This window comes from Oncorhynchus kisutch, linkage group LG9, assembly GCF_002021735.2.
Source record: "Oncorhynchus kisutch isolate 150728-3 linkage group LG9, Okis_V2, whole genome shotgun sequence".
NCBI lineage: Eukaryota > Metazoa > Chordata > Actinopteri > Salmoniformes > Salmonidae > Oncorhynchus > Oncorhynchus kisutch.
Window position 1 is genome coordinate 45,105,251 of NC_034182.2, and position 26,289 is coordinate 45,131,539.

At 44.4% G+C, this 26,289-nt stretch overlaps 1 protein-coding gene across 2 annotated transcripts in view; it reads left to right on the top strand.

Annotated features, from left to right (window-relative positions):
- Positions 1 to 39: 39 nt before the first annotated feature.
- The window catches only part of LOC109884344 (zinc finger CW-type PWWP domain protein 1), a 32,027-nt gene continuing 5,777 nt past the window's right edge, over positions 40 to 26,289 (top strand). For both annotated transcript variants that reach the window (XM_031832691.1, XM_031832692.1), the window contains exons 1-10: positions 40 to 1,195; positions 1,536 to 2,047; positions 6,569 to 6,650; positions 9,811 to 9,877; positions 9,959 to 10,083; positions 11,301 to 11,411; positions 11,691 to 11,805; positions 14,800 to 14,875; positions 19,886 to 19,990; positions 24,439 to 24,519. In XM_031832691.1, the coding sequence (XP_031688551.1) occupies positions 1,180 to 1,195; positions 1,536 to 2,047; positions 6,569 to 6,650; positions 9,811 to 9,877; positions 9,959 to 10,083; positions 11,301 to 11,411; positions 11,691 to 11,805; positions 14,800 to 14,875; positions 19,886 to 19,990; positions 24,439 to 24,519 (1,290 nt within the window). In that variant the 5' untranslated portion in view covers positions 40 to 1,179. The remainder of the gene's footprint in view (positions 1,196 to 1,535; positions 2,048 to 6,568; positions 6,651 to 9,810; positions 9,878 to 9,958; positions 10,084 to 11,300; positions 11,412 to 11,690; positions 11,806 to 14,799; positions 14,876 to 19,885; positions 19,991 to 24,438; positions 24,520 to 26,289) is intronic.

Here is a 26,289-nt window from a genome sequence, read left to right on the forward strand (position 1 = left end):
TGATTATGTCCCGCCTCCTTACGAGAGGTATCCCCGCCTCTGCCTGTCAGAATTGTCAACTCATCGATTTTGGCGTGTCATTTAGCCCAATAAACGTTAAAATGATGTTAATCAACGCTATATTTGATACAGACACCGACTGAACCACTCAGATCCGTGTTAGTTCAGTCTGTGCGTGTCGAGGAAGTTGTTTGTTAGCGACAGAACAGGGATCTGAAACGGACACCCCAGCCCATGTCAACAAGAAGGTAGTTAGCGAAAGCTATATTTTACTGCAGATCGTTTATGAATACCCCCACCAGTTAAACAACTCAATAGTATGAAAGACAGCATATTTGGTGACGATAGACAACAAAGATGTGTCTTATTAAGCGGTTCCCCTCCCCCACTCCCCTCCCGCATCTTGCCCATGTGTAAGGAACACGGCTTATGGGTAATGTATTTTTTTTTCAATACCTGCCAGGACACACGACAAAACAGTGAACGTTTTGCACAAAACGGGTTGAAAAGTTGCTTAACTCGGAAGACGTAGTTCCCACACGAAACTAGGTAAACTACAAAGCATAGCAACGTCCACAGAGTGGGCACTGCCCATGACAACGTCCACAGAGTGGGCACTGCCCATTACAACGTCCACAGAGTGGGCACTTCCCATGACAACGTCCACAGAGTGGGCACTGCCCATTACAACGTCCACAGAGTGGGCACTGCCCATAGCAACATCCACAGAGTAGGCACTGCCCATGACAACGTCCACAGAGTGGGCACTGCCCATAGCAACGTCCACAGAGTGGGCACTGCCCATAGCAACGTCCACAGAGTGGGCACTGCCCATGACAACGTCCACAGAGTGTGCACTGCCCATAGCAACGTCCACAGAGTGGGCACTGCCCATGACAACGTCCACAGAGTGGGCACTGCCCATAGCAACGTCCACAGAGTGGGCACTGCCCATAGCAACGTCCACAGAGTGGGCACTGCCCATGGAACTGGCCAAACAGAACGCTCTCAGAAGTGGCGGTAAAACCGTCGCGAGGCCGGACCAGAGTAGCGGTGCTAGCTGGCTACTGAACCACCTCACACTGCGACTTTAGTCATTCAACAATTAACCGAGATTATATACCGGTGTTTAACTGGAAAGGCGAGAGCTACACCAAAGATACATCTCACTTAAGGAAAATGGAAACAGTTGCGGGTAAATAGCAAACGTTAGTTAGGTAGCGAAGTAAGCAATGTTAGCTGGTCAGTGTGCCGATAGATAGCCAGCTAGCTAGATGCCGTTAGCTTAGCAAGATAACTCGAGCCAGCTTGCTAAATATATAGCTTTCAGTTTAGCTAGGTTAACGTCGTTAGTCCTTTGGCTAGGTAACTTTCCGTTAGCTAGCTAAGTTAGTCGAGGATTGTTGCTAACGTTATGTAACTAGCTAGCTAATTTGCTAGCAGTTAATTACATATCTAACTACATTGCTAACTTGGCTAGTTTTGTATTTTGTCGACATGTTGCATCATGACATGTTTTTGGTAACATTACACAGGTCAGAAAGAGAAGGCGAAGTTTGCCCCGCTGGTGCCCCGTGAGAAGAAGCCAGGGCATGGAGAGAAAGGAGGGGGAAAAAGGAGTGAGAATAAGTGGAAAGGAGAGGGGGGTGGAAATAAGGAGAGAAACATTGATGTAGGAAAGAAGACAGGAGAATCATGTGAAGGAGAGAGAGTAGTAGAGAGCAAGGGTAAGGCCTCTGGGTTAGAGAAGAAAAGAGGAGAACGGATGAAGAAAGAAGGGAAGAAGAAGACGCCAGATACAGAAAAAGTGAGGGCTGCAGATGAAGGGGTTCCCCAGCAACAGGAAGGTAAAGGAGAGAGAGGAGGAGGAGAGGGAGCGAAGGAGAATAAAAAACAGAAAAATAAGGACGACCTATCCAGGAAGGAAACAGATAAAGGGAAGGAGGGAATGAATGTGAAAAAGAAGAAGAAAGAGAATGAGAAGGTCAGGAAGGAAGGGAAAGAGACGAAAAAGAAGAGACCGAGGGATGAGACAGAGAGCAATAAGGTAGGAGTAGAGAATATTTATTGTGACAGGAATACAGTTAGTGTTCCTTACTTAACCAGTAGTCATACAGTTAGTAGGCCTTACTTGACCAGTAGGATACAGTTAGTAGGCCTTACTTGACCAGTAGGATACAGTTAGTAGGCCTTACTTAACCAGTAGGATACAGTTAGTGTTCCTTACTTAACCAGTAGGATACAGTTAGTGTTCCATACTTAACCAGTAGGATACAGTTAGTAGGCCTTACTTAACCAGTAGGATACAGTTAGTGTTCCTTACTTAACCAGTAGGATACAGTTAGTGTTCCTTACTTAACCAGTAGGATACAGTTAGTAGGCCTTACTTAACCAGTAGGATACAGTTAGTGTTCCTTACTTAACCAGTAGGATACAGTTATTATGCCTTACTTAACCAGTAGGATACAGTTAGTAGGCCTTACTTAACCAGTATGATACAGTTAGTAGGCCTTACTTAACCAGTATGATACAGTTAGTAGGCCTTACTTAACCAGTAGGATACAGTTAGTGTTCCTTACTTAACCAGTAGGATACAGTTAGTGTTCCTTACTTAACCAGTAGGATACAGTTAGTATGCCTTACTTAACCAGTAGGATACAGTTAGTAGGCCTTACTTAACCAGTAGGATATAGTTAGTAGGCCTTACTTAATCAGTAGGATACAGTTAGTAGGCCTTACTTAACCAGTATGATACAGTTAGTAGGCCTTACTTAACCAGTAGGATACAGTTAGTGTTCCTTACTTAATCAGTAGGATACAGTTAGTGTTCCTTACTTAACCAGTAGGATACAGTTAGTAGGCCTTACTTAACCAGTAGGATACAGTTAGTAGGCCTTACTTAACCAGTAGGATACAGTTAGTGTTCCTTACTTAACCAGTAGGATACAGTTAGTAGGCCTTACTTAACCAGTAGGATATAGTTAGTAGGCCTTACTTAACCAGTAGGATACAGTTAGTGTTCCTTACTTAACCAGTAGTAATGCAGTTAGTGTTCCTTACTTAACCAGTTGGATACAGTTAGTGTTCCTTACTTAACCAGTAGGATACTGTTAGTGTTCCTTACTTAGCCAGTAGGATACAGTTAGTGTTCCTTACTTAACCAGTAGGATACAGTTAGTGTTCCTTACTTAACCAGTAGGATACAGTTAGTGTTCCTTACTTAACCAGCAGGATACTGTTAGTGTTCCTTACTTAACCAGTAGGATACAGTTAGTGTTCCTTACTTAACCAGTAGGATACAGTTAGTAGGCCTTACTTAACCAGTAGGACACAGTTAGTGTTCCTTACTTAACCAGTAGGATACAGTTAGTAGGCCTTACTTAACCAGTAGGATACAGTTAGTAGGCCTTACTTAACCAGTAGGATATAGTTAGTAGGCCTTACTTAACCAGTAGGATACGGCTAGTAGGCCTTACTTAACCAGTAGGATATAGTTAGTAGGCCTTACTTAACCAGTAGGATATAGTTAATAGGCCTTACTTAACCAGTAGGATACAGTTAGTAGGCCTTACTTAGCCAGTACTCATACATTTAGTAGGCCTTACTTAACCAGTAGGATACAGTTAGTAGGCCTTACTTAACCAGTAGGATATAGTTAGTAGGCCTTACTTAACCAGTAGGATACAGTTAGTAGGCCTTACTTACCCAGTTGTAATACAGTTATTTGTCCTTACTTAGTACTCCTTAATTAGCCAGTAGTAAGTATGACAATGCTATAGTGTAGTTTGATGTAAGCCAGGGGGATGTGCTAGCAATGGCATGTGTATATAAACGTGGTATGTTCCAAATAAACAGTGGGGGTATGCCGTACCGGTAAACATCAGCCTATCACAATAATGAAAGCCAAATTAAAAGGTATTACACCATTATTTATCATTACAGCATGTCAGAGGCATGACTGAATAGACTAGAAAACAGGTGGTGTAGCCTACGCTCCAAAATGCCATGTGGTTCATGAGAACACAGAAATTATACCGACACCGAGATGTGCGCAGACAGCAGTGGACATCAATTCTGGCCTCATGTCATTACACTTTGTGGTGTTTTGTGTAACATGTGTCTCTTTCCAGTCACCACTGTTTGGAGGCTGGACTTTTGTAAAATGTAAAATAAAAAATGTGTGACATTACATGGGTGTAATGTTTGCAGACTATTAGGGTTGGGGGAGATATGGGGGTTGACTGCGGAGATTATGTGTATGTGGGGGGGCAGAGATGACTTGGCTGGGCTAGGATGGCTGGAGTCTTTGGCCATTTTTGGGGCCCTCTGACACTGCCTGGTATAGAGGTCCTGGATGACAGGAAGCTTGGCCCCAGTGATGTACTGGGCCGTACACACTACCCTCTGTAGCGCCTTGCTGTTGGAGGTCGAGCAGTTGCCATACCAGGCGGTGATGCAACCAGTCAGGATGGTGTCGATGGTGCAGCTGTCGAACCTTTTGAAGATCTGAGGACCTATGCCATATATTTTCAGTGTCCTGAAGGGGAATAGGTGTTGTCGTGCCCTCTTCACAACTGTCTTGGTGTGTTTGAACCATGATAGTTTGTTGGTAATGTGGAAACCAAGGAACTTGAAGCTCTCAAATTGCTCCACTACAGCCCCGTCGATGAGAATGGGGGCATGCTTTGCCCTTCTTTTCCTGTAGTCCACGATCATCCCCTTTCCTTGATCACATTGAGGGAGAGGTTATTGTCCTGGCACCACACTTCCAGGTCTCTGACCTCCCTATAGGCTCATCGTTGTCGGTGATCAGCGTGTGTTGTTACCTAATCTTACCACCTGGGGGCGGCCTGTCAGGAAGTCCAGGATCCAGTTGCAGAGGGAGGTGTTTAGTCCCAGGGCCCTTAGCTTAGTGATGAGCTTTGTGGACACTGTGGTGTTGAACACTGAGCTGTAGTCAATGAACAGCATTCTCATGTAGGTGTTCCTTTTGTCCAGGTGGGAAAAGGCAGTGTTGAGTGAGAGTTGCAAAGAAAAAGCCACATCTCAGACTGGCCAATACAAATAAAAGATTAAGATGGGCAAAAGAACAGACACTGGACAGAGAAACTCTGCCTAGAAGACCAGCATCCCAGAGTCGCCTTTTCACTGTTGACGTTGAGACTGGACAGAGAAACTCTGCCTAGAAGACCAGCATCCCAGAGTCGCCTTTTCACTGTTGACGTTGAGACTGGACAGAGAAACTCTGCCTAGAAGACCAGCATCCCAGAGTCGCCTTTTCACTGTTGACGTTGAGACTGGACAGAGAAACTCTGCCTAGAAGACCAGCATCCCAGAGTCGCCTTTTCACTGTTGACGTTGAGACTGGACAGAGGAACTCTGCCTAGAAGACCAGCATCCCAGAGTCGCCTTTTCACTGTTGACGTTGAGACTGGACAGAGAAACTCTGCCTAGAAGACCAGCATCCCAGAGTCGCCTTTTCACTGTTGACGTTGAGACTGGACAGAGAAACTCTGCCTAGAAGACCAGCATCCCAGAGTCGCCTTTTCACTGTTGACGTTGACACTGGACAGAGAAACTCTGCCTAGAAGACCAGCATCCCAGAGTCGCCTTTTCACTGTTGACGTTGAGACTGGACAGAGAAACTCTGCCTAGAAGGCCAGCATCCCAGAGTCGCCTTTTCACTGTTGACGTTGAGACTGGTGTTTTGAGGGTACTATTTAATGACACTGACAGTTCTGTGAAGGGAGTAGTACACAGCGTTGTACGAGATCTTCAGTTTCTTGGCAATTACTCACATGGAACAGCCTTCATTTCTCAGAACAAGAATAGACTGACAGGTTTCAGAAAAAAGGTATTTGTTTTTGGCCATTTTAAGCCTGTAATTGAACCCACAAATGCTGATGCTCCAGATACTCAACTAGTCTAAAGAAGGTCAGTTGTATTGCTTCTTTAATCAGGACAACAGTTTTCAGCTGTGCTAACATAATTGCAAAAAGTTTTTTTTATGATCAATTAGCCTTTTAAAATTATAAACTTGGATTAGCTAACACAACGTGCCATTGGAACACAGGAGTGATGGTTGCTGATAATGAGCCTCTGTACGCCTATGTAGATATTCCATTAAAAATCAGCCGTTCCAGCCACAATAGTCAATTAAAACATTAACAATGTCTACACTGTATTTCTGATCAATTTGATGTTATTTTAATGGACAAAAAATGTGCTTTTCTTTCAAAAACAAGGACAATTCTAAGTGTCCCCAAACTTTTGAAGAAATTATTTGATGGCCCTCCCTCTTTCCCTTTCCTGGCCTCTCTCTCTCTACTTCCCTTTCTCTCTCCCTCCTGTCCCGACCTTTTCTTCATTCTCTCTCCCTCCTCTATGAGTTGAGGATGGACACAATTGACCAACAGTTCTGCCCATTAAAAACAGTTGGCATTAGCATGCCTATGTAGAAGCATGTGTTAGCTTAGCATTTGTTAGCATTACCATGAAGATGAGGAGCATATACACTCACTTTTTAATCAGTGCACCAAACCTGTAGTTCTCTCTCTCCTCCCTCCAGGTGCTCCCTCTAACAGACAGTCAGTATGATGATATATTTGATAGTGCTACGGCTCTGGAGACACCTGTAGACAACTGTCTGGGTGGGTAACTAACACTACCACAACAACTGTCTGGGTAACAATCTAACACTATCACAACAACTGTCTGGGTGGGTAACTAACTAACACTACCACAACAACTGTCTGGGTGGGTAACTAACTAACACTACCACAACAACTGTCTGGGTAACAATCTAACACTACCACAACAACTGTCTGGGTGGGTAACTAACACTATCACAACAACTGTCTGGGTAACTAACTAACACAACAACTGTCTGGGTGGGTAACTAACACTATCACAACAACTGTCTGGGTAACTAACTAACACTACCACAACTGTCTGGGTGGGTAACTAACTAACACTACCACAACAACTGTCTGGGTAACTAACTAACACAACAACTGTCTGGGTGGGTAACTAACACTATCACAACAACTGTCTGGGTAACTAACTAACACAACAACTGTCTGGGTGGGTAACTAACACTATCACAACAACTGTCTGGGTAACTAACTAACACAACAACTGTCTGGGTGGGTAACTAACACTACCACAACAACTGTCTGGGTAACTAATTAATTAATTAATTTCACTGTTTATATCTTTATTCTCGTTACAGTTACATACACTTAGGTCATTAAAACTAGTTTACATACACTTAGGTTGGAGTCATTAAAACTAGTTTACATACACTTAGGTTGGAGTCATTAAAACTAGTTTACATACACTTAGGTTGGAGTCATTAAAACTAGTTTACATACACTCAGGTTGGAGTCATTAAAACTAGTTTACATACACTCAGGTTGGAGTCATTAAAACTAGTTTACATACACTCGGGTTGGAGTCATTAAAACTAGTTTACATACACTTAGGTTGGAGTCATTAAAACTAGTTTACATACACTTAGGTTGGAGTCATTAAAACTAGTTTACATACACTCAGGTTGGAGTCATTAAAACTAGTTTACATACACTTAGGTTGGAGTCATTAAAACTAGTTTACATACACTTAGGTTGGAGTCATTAAAACTAGTTTACATACACTTGGGTTGGAGTCATTAAAACTAGTTTACATACACTCAGGTTGGAGTCATTAAAGCTAGTTTAAATACACTTAGGTTGGAGTCATTAAAACTAGTTTACATACACTCAGGTTGGAGTCATTAAAACTAGTTTACATACACTTAGGTTGGAGTCATTAAAACTAGTTTACATACACTCAGGTTGGAGTCATTAAAACTAGTTTACATACACTGATGTTGGAGTCATTAAAACTCATTTTTCAACCACTCCACAAATGTCTTGTTAACAAACTATAGTTTTCTCAAGTCAGTTCGGACATCTACTTTGTGCATGACACAAGTCATTTTTCCAACAATTTTGTACAGACAGTATATACAGTTGAAGTCGGAAGTTTACATACACCTTAGCAAATACATTTAAACTCTGTTTTTCACAATTCCTGACATTTAATCCTAGTAAAAATTCCCTGTTTTAGGTCAGTTAGTCACCACTTTATTTTGAGAATGTGAAATGTCAGAATAATAGTAGAGAGAATGATTTATTTCAGTTTTTATTTATTTCATCACATTCCCAGTGAGTCAGAAATTTACATACACTCAATTAGTATTTGGTAGCATTGCCTTTAAATTGTTTAACTTGGGTCAAACATTTCAGGTAGCCTTCCACAAGCTTCCCACAATAAGTTGGGTGAATTTTGGCCCATTCCTCCTGACAGAGCTGGTCTAACTGAGTCAGGTTTGTAGGCCTCCTTGCTCGCACATGCTTGTTCAGTTCTGCCCACAAATGTTCTATAGGATTGAGGTCAGGGCTTTGTGATGGCCACTCCAATACCTTGACTTTGTTGTCCTTAAGCCATTTTGCCACAACTTGGGGTCATTGTCCATTTGGAAGACCCATTTGCGACTAAGCTTTAACTGATGTCTTGAGATGTTGCTTCAATGTAACCACATAATGTTCCTACCTCATGATGCCATCTATTTTGTGAAGTGCACCAGTCCCTCCTGCAGCAAAGCACCCCCACAACATGATGCTGCCACCCCCGTGCTTCACGGTTGGTGTTCTTCGGCTTGCAAGCCTCCCCTTTCTCCTTCAAACATAATGATGGTCATTATGGCCAAACAGTTCTATTTTTGTTACATCAGACCAGAGTGCATTTCTCCAAAAAGTACGATCTTTGTCCCAATGTGCAGTTGCAAACCGTAGTCTGGCTTTTTGATGGCGGTTTTGGAGCAGTGGCTTCTTCCTTGCTGAGCGGCCTTTCAGGTTATGTTGATATAGGACTCGTTTTACTGTGGATATAGATACTTTTGTACCTGTTTCCTCCAGCATCTTCACAAGATCCTTTGCCGTTGTTCTGGGATTGATTTGCACTTTCCGCACCAAAGTACGTTCATCTCTAGGAGACAGAACTCATCTCCTTCCTCACCGGTATGACGGCTGCGTGGTCCCATGGAGTTTATACTTGCGTACTATTATTTGTACAGATGAACGTGGTACCTTCAGGCGTTTGGAAATTGCTCCCAAGGATGAACCAGACTTGTGGAGGTCTACAATTATTTTTCTGGTCGTGGCTGATTTATTCAGAATTTCCCATGATGTCAAACAAAGAGGCAGTGAGTTTGAAGGTAGGCCTTGAAATACATCCACAGGTACACCTCCAATTGACTGAAATCATGTCAATTAGCCTATCAGAAGCTTCTAAAGCCATGACATCATTTTCTGGAATTTTCCAAGCTGTTTAAAGGCACAGTCAACTTAGTGTATGTAAACTTCTGACCCACTGGAATTGTGATACAGTGAATTATAAGTGAAATAATCTGTCTGTAAACAATTGTTGGAAAAATGACTTGTGTCCTGCACAAAGTAGATGTCCTAACCGACTTGTCAAACTAGTTTGTTAACAAGAAATTTGTGGAGTGGTTTAAAAACTAGTTTTAATGACTACAACCTAAGTGTATGTAAACTTCTGACTTCAACTGTATCACTTGTCATTTCACTCTATCGTTTTCTCATAGAAGAAGAGACCCTTCACAGTGGAAAAGACAATATGTTACTCATTCAGAAGAATCACAGCAGTGATTGTAGGAGATGTTTAACTCTTTACCCTGTGGGTGAGAGTGTGTGTGTATGTTTGTGTCATTGTGTGTGTGTATGTTTGTGTGGTGTGTGTGTGTAGAGGATGCCAGAGCTGTGCTGAGTGAGGTGGAGTTACTGCAGGCCACCATTGACCAGGTCTCTCTCAGGTAAAACACCTTTACTAGAACCATAATGTGTAACTAGAGATGAAATAGGGGTTGTTTTGCTACAATGGTGTTTCTGAACAGGGAGGAGGAACAGCCTCCCAGGAAAGTGTCTGGTGAGAGAAAGACTGCAGCGTCCGGCTCACACACACAGAGGAAGAGGAAGAGAAGAAGGGAGGAAGAGGAAGACAGCGACTCCAGTGCAGAATGTGGGTATTTTATCCTCTATCTCTTCCTTATTTCTCTACCTCTCATTCTCTCCCTATTTCCCCCACTGTCAGTCTCCTATTTCCCCCACTGTCAGTTTCCTATTTCCCCCACTGTCAGTTTCCTATTTCCCCCACTGTCAGTTTCCTATTTCCCCCACTGTCTATCTCCTATTTCCCCCACTGTCAGTTTCCTATTTCCCCCACTGTCTGTCTCCTATTTCCCCCACTGTCAGTTTCCTATTTCCCCCACTGTCTGTCTCCTATTTCCCCCACTGTCTGTCTCCTATTTCCCCCACTGTCTGTCTCCTATTTCCCCCACTGTCAGTTTCCTATTTCCCCCACTGTCTGTCTCCTATTTCCCCCACTGTCTGTCTCCTATTTCCCCCACTGTCTGTCTCCTATTTCCCCCACTGTCTGTCTCCTATTCTCCCCACTGTCTGTCTCCTATTTCCCCCACTGTCTGTCTCCTATTCTCCCCACTGTCTGTCTCCTATTTCCCCCACTGTCTGTCTCCTATTCTCCCCACTGTCTGTCTCCTATTCTCCCCACTGTCTGTCTCCTATTTCCCCCACTGTCTGTCTCCTATTCTCCCCACTGTCTGTCTCCTATTTCCTCCACTGTCTGTCTCCTATTCTCCCCACTGTCTGTCTCCTATTCTCCCCACTGTCTGTCTCCTATTTCCCCCACTGTCTGTCTCCTATTCTCCCCACTGTCTGTCTCCTATTTCCCCCACTGTCTGTCTCCTATTTCCCCCACTGTCTGTCTCCTATTCTCCCCACTGTCTGTCTCCTATTCTCCCCACTGTCTGTCTCCTATTTCCCCCACTGTCTGTCTCCTATTCTCCCCACTGTCTGTCTCCTATTTCCCCCACTGTCTGTCTCCTATTCTCCCCACTGTCTGTCTCCTATTCTCCCCACTGTCTGTCTCCTATTTCCCCCACTGTCTGTCTCCTATTCTCCCCACTGTCTGTCTCCTATTTCCCCCACTGTCTGTCTCCTATTTCCCCCACTGTCTGTCTCCTATTTCCCCCACTGTCTGTCTCCTATTTCCCCCACTGTCTGTCTCCTATTCTCCCCACTGTCTGTCTCCTATTTCCCCCACTGTCTGTCTCCTATTCTCCCCACTGTCTGTCTCCTATTTCCTCTTCTTTCTGTCTTTCTCACCCACCTCCTCACCCCCCTCCTCACCCACCTCCTCACCCCCCTGTCCTCCTCTAGTTGATCAGTGGGTTCAGTGTAGTAGGTCTGTCTGTGGGAAATGGAGAAGAGTAGAGAGACACGTTGACCTGGCTGCCCTTCCCAGCGACTGGACCTGTATACACGACACAGGTACACACACACCACCATACAGTGATTCGACCTCTGCTTACACTCAACATCAGAAAATGTTGACATTGAACCAATGACATTTGGTTGATTTGTCAACAAACATGAATTCAATGTGAAATCAACAACAAATGTCACAATGTCATTGGATTAAAAAAGCATTTTTAATTCCCTTATGTTGATCACTTTTTGCGAATCTGATTTCCAAGTGTATTCAACATCATCACATGAATATTTGCCCAGTGGGTATGTTGCATTAAATGTGTTTGTGTGAATGTGTAGGCCCTGGTCTCTGTGAGGCTACGGAGGACAGCTGGTCGGGACAAGAGTGTGATGTCATCAACAGCGGTCTGGTTCCTGGGTCTCTGGTCTGGGCTCAACAGATTGGATATCCTTGGTACACTACACACACATACTGAACACTACACACACATACTGAACAAACACACTAAACACTATCCACACACACTACACACACATGTAAAGACACCCCTTCAAATTAGTGGATTCTGCTATTTCAGCCACACCAGTTGTTGGCAGGTGTATACACTATATACACAGAAGTATGTGGACCCCCTTCAAATTAGTGGATTCTGCTATTTCAGCCACACCAGTTGCTGGCAGGTGTATACACTATATACACAGAAGTATGTGGACCCCCTTCAAATTAGTGGATTTGCTGTTGCTGACAAGTGTATAAAATCAAGCACACTGCCATCCAATCTCCATAGACAAACATTAGCAGTAGAATGGCCTTACTGAAGAGCTCAGTGACTTTCAACTTGGCGCCGTCATAGGATGCCACCTTTCCAACAAGTCAGTTCATTAAATTTCTGCCCTGCTTTCCCCGGTCAACTGTAAGTGCTGTTATTGTAAAGTGGAAACGTCTAGGAGCAACAACGGCTCAGCCACGAAGTGGTAGGCCACACAATCTCACAGAACGGGACGACAGAGTGCTGAAGCGCGTTAAAATCGTCTGTTCTCGGTTGCAACATTCACTACTGTATTCCAAACTGCCTCTGGAAGCAACTGTTTGTCGGGAGCTTCATGAAATTGATTTTCAAGCCTAACATCACCATGTGCAATGCCAAGTGTCGGCTGGAGTGGTGTAAAACTCCCCGCCATTAGACTGGAGCAGTGGAAACGCGTTCTCTGGAGTGATGAATCACGCTTCACCACCTGGCAGTCCAACAGACGAATATGAGTTTGGTGGATGCCAGGAGAACGCAACCTGCCCCAATGCATAGTGCCAACTGTAAAGTTTGGTGGAGGAGGAATAAAGGTCTGAGGCTGTTTTTCATTGTTCATGCCCCTTAGTTCCAGTGAAGGGAAATCTTAACAGAATACAAAGACATTTTAGATGAGTTTGGGGAAGGCCCTTTCCTGTTTCAGCATGACAATGCCCCCGTGCACAAAACGAGGTCCATACAGAAATGGTTTTTCGAGATCGATGTGGAAGAACTTGACTGGCCTGCAAAGAGCTCTGACCTCAACCTCATCGAACACCTTTGGTAAGGTATTGGAAAGTAAGGTATCCGACCTCACTAATGCTCTTGTGGCTGAATGGAAGCAAGTCCCTGCAGCAATGTTCCAACATCTAGTCGAAGCCTTCCCAGAAGAGTGGAGGCTGTTATAGCAGCAATGTTCCAACATCTAGTCGAAGCCTTCCCAGAAGAGTGGAGGCTGTTATAGCAGCAATGTTCCAACATCTAGTGGAAAGCCTTCCCAGAAGAGTGGAGGCTGTTATAGCAGCAATGTTCCTACATCTAGTGGTAAGCCTTCCCAGAAGAGTGGAGGCTGTTATAGCAGCAATGTTCCTACATCTAGTGGTAAGCCTTCCCAGAAGAGTGGAGGCTGTTATAGCAGCAATGTTCCAACATCTAGTGGAAAGCCTTCCCAGAAGAGTGGAGGCTGTTAATAGCAGCAATGTTCCAACATCTAGTGGAAAGCCTTCCCAGAAGAGTGCAGGGGGGACCAAGTCCATATTAATGGCCATGATTTTGGAATGAGATATTGGATGAGCAGGTGTCCACATGGTGTTGGTCATGGAGTGTACTTAACACACTACTTCTCCAATTGCATCATATTCCCAGTGTAATAGAATTGAAACCCTCATTAGCCCTCAGCTGTTAATGCAGAATATAAAACTCATATGTAATACCTTGCTACGTTTTGAAAACGTATATCTAAAAATGCTTCAGACTAATTCTGTGCTTTGGTTGCATTTCTCCACTCAGATGAGAAATCTTTGCTCATTGTCAGACCAATAAAATTCCTTAATTCACAAATGGATTTTCTATCAGCAGACAGACCTCTGACTGATGTTTAGCTACTTTTCTCGCTGTAGCCAGTCTATTTTTCTCCGGTAAAATGAACTTCAAGCAAAACATTAGGAATATGATGGCTACATTCCTTCTATGCTAAACATTAGGAATATGATGGCTACATTCCTTCTATGCTAAACATTAGGAATATGATGGCTACATTCCTTCTATGCTAAACATTAGGAATATGATGGCTACATTCCTTCTATGCTAAACATTAGGAATATGATGGCTACATTCCTTCTATGCTAAACATTAGGAATATGATGGCTACATTCCTTCTATGCTAAGCACTAGGAATATAATGGCTACATTCCTTCTATGCCAAACATTAGGAATATAATTGCTACATTCCTTCTATGCCAAACATTAGGAATATGATGGCTACATTCCTTCTATGCTAAACATTAGGAATATGATGGCTACATTCCTTCTATGCTAAGCACTAGGAATATAATGGCTACATTCCTTCTATGCCAAACATTAGGAATATAATTGCTACATTCCTTCTATGCCAAACATTAGGAATATGATGGCTACATTCCTTCTATGCCAAACATTAGGAATATAATGGCTACATTCCTTCTATGCTAAACATTAGGAATATGATGGCTACATTCCTTCTATGCTAAACATTAGGAATACCTTGCTTTCTCATTGTAAGCTCATTTACATTTAAATGTGTCAAAATTTTTGTGGCTTCCAGCCAAACAGCCACTTCTGTTGTCATCTGAAAATGAAGCTATTTTTGGTGAAAGTGGTGCAGTGATGTATTTTCTGTGAAGGAAAACGATAGCTACACGTCCCTGATCACGCCATTGAATCAAAACAACACTGTTGACTTCAATATAAAATGCAGGTGAAATGGTTTTAAACACAGATTCTTTGATGCTCTGCGTTTTGAAAATGCTGATTTCTGGAAGCTAATGCGACCTCTGGCCTCAATTTAGAATGAATGGACAAACTAGACACATGCTGTATAACCCACGAATAACCACTGTCCTGTCCTCCATTGTAATGTGGAGTACTGATTGTATTGACAATGTTATATTGATTAATTGATCCAGGTGGCCAGCGATAGTGGAGAGAGATCCAGACACCAAGACCTTCTGCCAGTTCAACAGGAATACTGACCTGTACCCTGTAAGATAAACACTGACCTGTACTCTGTAAGATAAACACTGACCTGTACCCTGTACCCTGTAAGATAAACACTGACCTGTACCCTGTACCCTGTAAGATAAACACTGACCTGTACCCTGTACCCTGTAAGATAAACACTGACCTGTACCCTGTACCCTGTAAGATAAACACTGACCTGTACTCTGTAAGATAAACACTGACCTGTACCCTGTAAGATAAACACTGACCTGTACCCCTTAAGATACACACTGACCTGTACCCTGTAAGATACACACTGACCTGTACCCTGTAAGATACACACGGACCTGTACCCTGTACGATAAACACTGACCTGTACCCTGTAAGATAAACACTGACCTGTACTCTGTAAGATAAACACTGACCTGTACCCTGTAAGATACACACTGACCTGTACCCTGTAAGAGACACACTGACCTGTACCCTGTAAGAGACACACTGACCTGTACCCTGTAAGATACACACTGACCTGTACCCTGTACCCTGTAAGATACACACTGACCTGTACCCTGTACCCTGTAAGATACACACTGACCTGTACCCTGTACGATAAACACTGATCTGTACCCTGTAAGATAAACACTGACCTGTACCCTGTAAGATATACACTGACCTGTACCCTGTAAGATAAACACTGACCTGTACCCTGTAAGATAAACACTGACCTGTACCCTGTAAGATAACCACTGACCTGTACCCCTTAAGATACACACTGACCTGTACCCTGTAAGATACACACGGACCTGTACCCTGTACTCTGTAAGATAAACACTGCCTGTACCCTGTACTCTGTAAGATAAACACTGACCTGTACCCTGTACCCTGTAAGATAAACACTGATCTGTACCCTGTAAGATAAAGACTGACCTGTACCCTGTAAGATACACACTGACCTGTACCCTGTAAGATAAACACTGACCTGTACCCTGTAAGATACACACTGACCTGTACCCTGTAAGATACACACTGACCTGTACCCTGTAAGATACACACTGACCTGTACCCCTTAAGATACACACTGACCTGTACCCTGTAAGATACACACTGACCTGTACCCTGTAAGATACACACTGACCTGTACCCTGTAAGAGACACACTGACCTGTACCCTGTAAGATACACACTGACCTGTACCCTGTAAGATAAACACTGACCTGTACCCTGTAAGATACACACTGACCTGTACCCTGTAAGAGACACACTGACCTGTACCCTGTAAGATACACACTGACCTGTACCCTGTAAGATACACACTGACCTGTACCCTGTAAGATAAACACTGACCTGTACCATGTAAGATAAACACTGACCTGTACCCTGTAAGATAAACACTGACCTGTACCCTGTAAGATACACACTGACCTGTACCCTGTAAGATACACACTGACCTGTACCCTGTAAGATAAACACTGACCTGTACGCTGTAAGATACACACTGACCTGTACCCTGTAAGATACACACTGACCTGTACCCTGTAAGATACACACTGACCTGTACCCTGTAAGAGACACACTGACCTGTACCCTGTAAGATACACACTGACCTGTACCCTGTAAGAGACACACTGACCTGTACCCTGTAAGATACACACTGACCTGTACCCTGTAAGAGACACACTGACCTGTACCCTGTACCCTGTAAGAGACACACTGACCTGTACCCTGTACCCTGTAAGAGACACACTGACCTGTACCCTGTAAGATAAACACTGATCTGTACCCTGTAAGAGACACACTGACCTGTACCCTGTAAGAGACACACTGACCTGTACCCTGTAAGAGACACACTGACCTGTACCCTGTAAGATACACACTGACCTGTACCCTGTAAGATACACACTGACCTGTACCCTGTAAGAGACACACTGACCTGTACCCTGTAAGAGACACACTGACCTGTACCCTGTACCCTGTAAGATACACACTGACCTGTACCCTGTAAGAGACACACTGACCTGTACCCTGTAAGAGACACACTGACCTGTACCCTGTAAGATACACACTGACCTGTACCCTGTACCCCTGTAAGAGACACACTGACCTGTACCCTGTAAGAAACACACTGACCTGTACCCTGTAAGAGACACACTAACCTGTACCCTGTAAGATACACACTGACCTGTACCCTGTAAGATACACACTGACCTGTACCCTGTAAGAGACACACTGACCTGTACCCTGTAAGATAAACACTGACCTGTACCCTGTAAGATACACACTGACCTGTACCCTGTAAGAGACACACTGACCTGTACCCTGTAAGATACACACTGACCTGTACCCTGTAAGAGACACACTGACCTGTACCCTGTAAGAGACACACTGACCTGTACCCTGTAAGAGACACACTGACCTGTACCCTGTAAGAGACACACTGACCTGTACCCTGTACCCTGTAAGAGACACACTGACCTGTACCCTGTAAGAGACACACTGACCTGTACCCTGTGCCCTGTAAGATACACACTGACCTGTACCCTGTACCCTGTAAGAGACACACTGACCTGTACCCTGTAAGATACACACTGACCTGTACCCTGTAAGAGACACACTGACCTGTACCCTGTAAGATAAACACTGATCTGTACCCTGTACCCTGTAAGATACACACTGACCTGTACCCTGTAAGATACACACTGACCTGTACCCTGTAAGATACACACTGACCTGTACCCTGTAAGATAAACACTGACCTGTACGCTGTAAGATACACACTGACCTGTACCCTGTAAGATACACACTGACCTGTACCCTGTAAGATACACACTGACCTGTACCCTGTAAGAGACACACTGACCTGTACCCTGTAAGATACACACTGACCTGCACCCTGTAAGAGACACACTGACCTGTACCCTGTAAGATACACACTGACCTGTACCCTGTAAGAGACACACTGACCTGTACCCTGTACCCTGTAAGAGACACACTGACCTGTACCCTGTAAGAGACACACTGACCTGTACCCTGTAAGATACACACTGACCTGTACCCTGTAAGAGACACACTGACCTGTACCCTGTAAGATAAACACTGATCTGTACCCTGTACCCTGTAAGATACACACTGACCTGTACCCTGTAAGATACACACTGACCTGTACCCTGTAAGATACACACTGACCTGTACCCTGTAAGAGACACACTGACCTGTACCCTGTAAGATACACACTGACCTGTACCCTGTAAGATACACACTGACCTGTACCCTGTAAGATACACACTGACCTGTACCCTGTAAGAGACACACTGACCTGTACCCTGTAAGAGACACACTGACCTGTACCCTGTAAGATAAACACTGACCTGTACCCTGTAAGATACACACTGACCTGTACCCTGTACCCTTTAAGAGACACACTGACCTGTACCCTGTACCCTGTAAGAGACACACTGACCTGTACCCTGTAAGATAAACACTGACCTGTACCCTGTAAGATACACACTGACCTGTACCCTGTAAGAGACACACTGACCTGTACCCTGTAAGATACACACTGACCTGTACCCTGTAAGAGACACACTGACCTGTACCCTGTAAGAGACACACTGACCTGTACCCTGTAAGAGACACACTGACCTGTACCCTGTACCCTGTAAGAGACACACTGACCTGTACCCTGTACCCTGTAAGAGACACACTGACCTGTACCCTGTAAGAGACACACTGACCTGTACCCTGTGCCCTGTAAGATACACACTGACCTGTACCCTGTACCCTGTAAGAGACACACTGACCTGTACCCTGTAAGATACACACTGACCTGTACCCTGTAAGAGACACACTGACCTGTACCCTGTAAGATAAACACTGATCTGTACCCTGTACCCTGTAAGATACACACTGACCTGTACCCTGTAAGATACACACTGACCTGTACCCTGTAAGAGACACACTGACCTGTACCCTGTAAGATAAACACTGATCTGTAGCCTGTACCCTGTAAGAGACACACTGACCTGTACCCTGTAAGAGACACACTGACCTGTACCCTGTAAGAGACACACTGACCTGTACCCTGTAAGATAAACACTGATCTGTACCCTGTAAGATACACACTGACCTGTACCCTGTAAGATACACACTGACCTGTACCCTGTAAGAGACACACTGACCTGTACCCTGTAAGAGACACACTGACCTGTACCCTGTAAGAGACACACTGACCTGTACCCTGTAAGATACACACTGACCTGTACCCTGTACCCTGTAAGAGACACACTGACCTGTACCCTGTAAGAGACACACTGACCTGTACCCTGTAAGATAAACACTGACCTGTACCCTGTAAGATACACACTGACCTGTACCCTGTACCCTTTAAGAGACACACTGACCTGTACCCTGTACCCTGTAAGAGACACACTGACCTGTACCCTGTAAGATAAACACTGACCTGTACCCTGTAAGATACACACTGACCTGTACCCTGTAAGAGACACACTGACCTGTACCCTGTAAGATACACACTGACTTGTACCCTGTAAGATACACACTGACCTGTACCCTGTAAGAGACACACTGACCTGTACCCTGTAAGAGACACACTGACCTGTACCCTGTAAGAGACACACTGACCTGTACCCTGTAAGAGACACACTGACCTGTACCCTGTAAGATAAACACTGATCTGTACCCTGTAAGAGACACACTGACCTGTACCCTGTAAGAGACACACTGACCTGTACCCTGTAAGAGACACACTGACCTGTACCCTGTAAGATACACACTGACCTGTACCCTGTAAGAGACACACTGACCTGTACCCTGTACCTTGTCAGAGACACACTGACCTGTACCCTGTAAGATAAACACTGACCTGTACCCTGTAAGATAAACACTGATCTGTACCCTGTAAGATAAACACTGATCTCTACCCTGTAAGATCAGTGGAAGTCTCCCATTATAAATGACTGAATGAAAACACTGGGGTAGTGTCTTTCATGTGAACATTTCTGATTGTGTGTAATGTGTATGTTATGTTTGTGTGTAGTGCAGGTACCATGTAACCTACCTGGGGGAACCAGTCAGCAGAGCCTGGGTGTGTCGGTCTAAAGTCAGGAATTACACAGAGCTCACTGAGGACGCCGCCATCACGGTTAGTCTTCTGGAAAGGGCATACAATTTAACCCTGGTTGTCTGTGCCACTCAGTCGTGTTAGTGTTGATATCAGTTGAGACTGTGTTAGCCCACTGAGCTGGTGTTGATTTCAGTTGAGACTGTGTTAGCCCACTGAGCTGGTGTTGATTTCAGTTGAGACTGTGTTAGCCCACTGAGCTGGTGTTGAGTTCAGTTGAGACTGTGTTAGCCCACTGAGCTGGTGTTGATTTCAGTTGAGACTGTGTTAGCCCACTGAGCTGGTGTTGAGTTCAGTTGAGACTGTGTTAGCCCACTGAGCTGGTGTTGAGTTCAGTTGAGACTGTGTTAGCCCACTGAGCTGGTGTTGATTTCAGTTGAGACTGTGTTAGCCCACTGAGCTGGTGTTGATTTCAGTTGAGACTGTGTTAGCCCACTGAGCTGGTGTTGATTTCAGTTGAGACTGTGTTAGCCCACTGAGCTGGTGTTGATTTCAGTTGAGACTGTGTTAGCCCACTGAGCTAGTGTTGATATCAGTTGAAACTGTGTTAGCCCACTGAGCTGGTGTTGATATCAGTTGAGACTGTGTTAGCCCACTGAGCTGGTGTTGATATCAGTTGAAACTGTGTTAGCCCACTGAGCTGGTGTTGAGTTCAGTTGAAACTGTGTTAGCCCACTGAGCTGGTGTTGATATCAGTTGAGACTGTGTTAGCCCACTGAGCTGGTGTTGATATCAGTTGAGACTGTGTTAGCCCACTGAGCTGGTGTTGATATCAGTTGAGACTGCGTTAGCCCACTGAGCTGGTGTTGATATCAGTTGAGACTGTTAGTCCACAGTCGTGTTAGTGTTGATTTCAGTTGAGACTGTGTTAGCCCACAGTCGTGTTAGTGTTGATTTCAGTTGAGACTGTGTTAGCCCACTGAGCTGGTGTTGATTTCAGTTGAGACTGTGTTAGCCCACTGAGCTGGTGTTGATATCAGTTGAGACTGTGTTAGCCCACAGTCGTGTTAGTGTTGATTTCAGTTGAGACTGTGTTAGCCCACAGTCGTGTTAGTGTTGATTTCAGTTGAGACTGTGTTAGCCCACTGAGCTGGTGTTGATATCAGTTGAGACTGTGTTAGCCCACTGAGCTAGTGTTGATATCAGTTGAAACTGTGTTAGCCCACTGAGCTGGTGTTGATATCAGTTGAGACTGTGTTAGCCCACTGAGCTGGTGTTGATATCAGTTGAAACTGTGTTAGCCCACTGAGCTGGTGTTGAGTTCAGTTGAAACTGTGTTAGCCCACTGAGCTGGTGTTGATATCAGTTGAGACTGTGTTAGCCCACTGAGCTGGTGTTGATATCAGTTGAGACTGTGTTAGCCCACTGAGCTGGTGTTGATATCAGTTGAAACTGTGTTAGCCCACTGAGCTGGTGTTGATTTCAGTTGAGACTGTGTTAGCCCACTGAGCTGGTGTTGATATCAGTTGAGACTGTGTTAGCCCACTGAGCTGGTGTTGATATCAGTTGAAACTGTGTTAGCCCACTGAGCTGGTGTTGAGTTCAGTTGAAACTGTGTTAGCCCACTGAGCTGGTGTTGATATCAGTTGAGACTGTGTTAGCCCACTGAGCTGGTGTTGATATCAGTTGAGACTGCGTTAGCCCACTGAGCTGGTGTTGATATCAGTTGAGACTGTGTTAGCCCACTGAGCTGGTGTTGATATCAGTTGAGACTGTTAGTCCACAGTCGTGTTAGTGTTGATATCAGTTGAGACTGTGTTAGCCCACTGAGCTAGTGTTGATATCAGTTGATTTGCCCTCTGCTGTCTCATCTATTAGCGTTCGAACAGTCCATAAACAACTGTTTGGTACCTGTTATGGTTTTGGGGTGACAGTTTGGTTTCGGTACAACCGTTACTGTAGTTACATTTTGTTTATTTAATAAAATACGTAGTGTTGGTATTCCTCATTCCATATATGATCGTGAGTCATGTAATGCCTGGTGAGAGCACCATCAGGGATCATGACACTTTGGATGTACTGAAATGAAAGCACACGATTACTAATCAACGTCAACTCTAGAGTAAAATACAATATCCTCAGACATTGTATAGTCCTATTTAAAACCTCAGACATTGTATAGTCCTATTTAAAACCTCAGACATTGTATAGGCCTGTTTAAAACCTCAGACATTGTATAGTCCTATTTAAAACCTCAGACATTGTATAGTCCTATTTAAAACCTCAGACATTGTATAGTCCTATTTAAAACCTCAGACATTGTATAGTCCTATTTAAAACCTCAGACATTGTATAGGCCTGTTTAAAACCTCAGACATTGTATAGTCCTATTTAAAACCTCAGACATTGTATAGGCCTGTTTAAAACCTCAGACATTGTATAGTCCTATTTAAAACCTCAGACATTGTATAGGCCTGTTTAAAACCTCAGACATTGTATAGTCCTATTTAAAACCTCAGACATTGTATAGGCCTGTTTAAAACCTCAGACATTGTATAGGCCTGTTTAAAACCTCAGACATTGTATAGGCCTGTATAAAACCTCAGACATTGTATAGTCCTATTTAAAACCTCAGACATTGTATAGTCCTATTTAAAACCTCAGACATTGTATAGGCCTGTTTAAAACCTCAGACATTGTATAGGCCTGTTTAAAACCTCAGACATTGTATAGGCCTGTTTAAAACCTCAGACATTGTATAGGCCTATTTAAAACCTCAGACATTGTATAGTCCTATTTAAAACCTCAGACATTGTATAGGCCTGTTTAAAACCTCAGACATTGTATAGGCCTGTTTAAAACCTCAGACATTGTATAGGCCTGTTTAAAACCTCAGACATTGTATAGGCCTGTTTAAAACCTCAGACATTGTATAGGCCTGTTTAAAACCTCAGACATTGTATAGGCCTGTTTAAAACCTCAGACATTGTATAGGCCTCTACATCCAGGGGCACTGCACTGTGGCTGACCCTGGCCTTTAACATGGGTGAGTGTCAACACCCTGACCTTGACTACCTGAAATGTTGACCTTTGACCCTAGATGTCATTTATTTTATATGAGCCCGTAAGTTTTGTATGGAAATGGGCACTAACCCTAACCTGTGGTTGGGATGAAGGCAGAAGAACCATTTTCATTCCAACCAAATGGACAATGCAGTATTATATTTTATTACTATACTATACTAACCCTATACTCCTCATATCTGTCCTGCCTTTTTCTTTCCATCTCTCTCCTCTCCTCTCCTTCTCTCTCCTCTCATCCCTCTCTCCTCTCCTCCTCTCTCCTCTCATCCCTCTCTCCTCTCCTCCTCTCTCCTCCTACATCCCTCTCTCCTCTCATCCCTGTCTCCTCTCCTCCTCTCTCCTCTCATCCCTCTCTCCTCTCCTCCTCTCTCCTCCTACATCCCTCTCTCCTCTCATCCCTGTCTCCTCCTCTCCTCTCATCCCTGTCTCCTACTCTCTCCTCTCTCCTCTCATCCCTCTCTCCTCTCCTTGTCTCTCCTCTCATCCCTCTCTCCTCTCCTCCTCTCTCCTCCTACATCCCTCTCTCCTCACATCCCTCTCTCCTCTCCTCCTCTCTCCTCTCATCCCTCTCCTCCTCTCTCCTCTCATCCCTCTCTCCTCTCCTCGTCTCTCATCCCTCTCTCCTCCTCTCTCCTCCTACATCCCTCTCTCCTCACATCCCTCTCCTCTCATCCCTCTCTCCTCTCCTCCTCTCTCCTCTCATCCCTGTCTCCTCTCCTCCTCTCTCCTCTCATCCCTCTCTCCTCTCCTCCTCTCCCCTCTCATCCCTCTCTCCTCTCCTCATCTCCCCTCTCATCCCTCTCTCCTCTCCTCATCTCTCCTCTCATCCCTGTCTCCTCTCCTCCTAACTCCTCTCACCCCTGTCTCCTCCTCTATCCTCTTATCCCTGTCTCCTCTCCTCCTTTCTCCTCTCATCCCTGTCTCCTCTCCTCCTCTCATCCATGTCTCCTCTCCTCCTCTGATCCCTGTATCCTCTCCTCCTCTCATCCATGTTCTCCTCCTCTCATCCCTGTCTCCTCTCCTCTGATCCCTGTCTCCTCTCCTCCTCTCATCCCTCTCTCCTCTCCTCCTCTCTCCTCTCATCCCTGTCTCCTCTCCTCCTCCATCCATGTCTCCTTTCCTCCTCTCTTCTCTCATCCCCGTCTCCTCTCCTCCTCTCTCCTCTCATTCCTGTCTCCTCTCCTCCTCTCTCTTCTCATCCTCTCATCCCTGTCTCCTCTCCTCCTCTCATCCCCGTCTCCTCTCTCCTCTCCTCCCTGTTTCCTCTCCTCCTCTCTTCTCTCCTCTCATCCCTGTCTCTTTTCCTCCTCTCTCCTCTGTCTCCCCTCCTCCTCTCTCCTCTCCTCTCATCCCTGTCTCCTCTCCTCCTCTCTCCTCTCATCCCTGTCTCCTCTCCTCCTCTCATCCCTGTCTCCTCTCCTCCTCTCTCCTCTCCTCTCCTACAGGGGAAGTCTCTCCAGAGATTCAAGAAGAAGTTGAGAGAAGCTGTCCTCATAGCAACACAAGCCCAGAGTATTCCACTCAAGGTTCAATCCGTCTATCTATCTATTATATCTGTCCATCCAAATCTCATTTTATTTGTCACATGTTTCGTAAACAGAAGGTGTAGACTAAAAGTGAAATGCTTACCTATGGGTCATCTTCAAACAGAGTTAAAGATGAAGATATATATACAGTGCCTTCAGAAGGTGATTTAGACCCCTTTTCCACATGTTGTTACTTAACAGCCTTATTCCCTCATCAATCTACACACAATACCCCATGATGACGCAGCAAAAACAGGTTTTTAGACATCGAGACATTACAGCCTCCAGTCTTCTTGGGAATGACACTACAAGCTTGGTACACCTGTATTTGGGGAGTTTCTCCCGTTCTTCTCTGCAGATCCTCTTAAGCTCTGTCAGGTTGGATGGGGAGCGTCGCTGCACAGCTATTTTCAGGTCTCCAGAGCTGTTCAATGGGGTTCAAGTCCGGGCTCTGGCTGGGCCAGTCAAGGACATTCAGAGACTTGTCCCAAAGCCACTCCTGCGTTGTCTTGGCTACAAATAACATGGCTATAGTACAAATAACATGGCTGTATACATGGGATACCAGTTCAGTACAAATAACATGGCTATATACACGAGATACCAGTTAAGTACAAATAACATGGCTATATACACGGGATACCAGTTCAGACCAAATAACATGGCTATATACACGGGATACCAGTTCAGTACAAATAACATGGCTATATACGCGGGATACCAGTTCCAAGGCAATGTGCAGGGGTACAGGCTAATTATATGTACATATAGGTAGGGGTAAGGTGACTAGGCAACAGGATAGATAATAGACAGTAGCAGCAGTATACTGTAGGTAGGGGTAAGGTGACTAGGCAACAGGATAGATAATAGACAGTAGCAGCAGTATACTGTAGGTAGGGGTAAGGTGACTAGGCAACAGGATAGATAATAGACAGTAGCAGCAGTATACTGTAGGTAGGGGTAAGGTGACTAGGCAACAGGATAGATAATAGACAGTAGCAGCAGTATACTGTAGGTAGGGGTAAGGTGACTAGGCAACAGGATAGATAATAGACAGTAGCAGCAGTATATGCTGTGAGTGTGTGTGGCATCAGTATGCATGTGTGCACGTGTTATATGTGTGTGTTGGATTGTCACTTTAAGTGTGTGTGTGGGTAGAGTCCGTGCAAGAGTGTTAGTGCAAAAAAGGACAATGCATAGGGCCCTATAAAAAGGACAATGCATAGGGCCCTATAAAAAGGACAATGCATAGGGCCCTATAAAAAGGACAATGCATAGGGCCCTATAAAAAGGACAATGCATAGGGCCCTATAAAAAGGACAATGCATAGGGCCCTATAAAAAGGACAATGCATAGGGCCCTATAAAAAGGACAATGCATAGGGCCCTATAAAAAGGACAATGCATAGGGCCCTATAAAAAGGACAATGCATAGGGCCCTATAAAAAGGACAATGCATAGGGCCCTATAAAAAGGACAATGCATAGGGCCCTATAAAAAGGACAATGCATAGGGCCCTATAAAAAGGACAATGCATAGGGCATAAAAAGGTTGTTTCGGTTTTTTTTCTTCTCAAAATTCAGTTTAGTCTGTTTTGTTTTTCCAGTTTCCATTTTAACAGGCTCTCACGATTACAATACCGTGTCCTAATACCTATACTTGCTTCTTAAATAGTAGGCCGTTTGAGTATAAAGTATTATACTATGTTACATTTAAAAAATATTGTATATTTTAAATGCCCGGATGTCATACTCATTTCGGCTTTGACAAC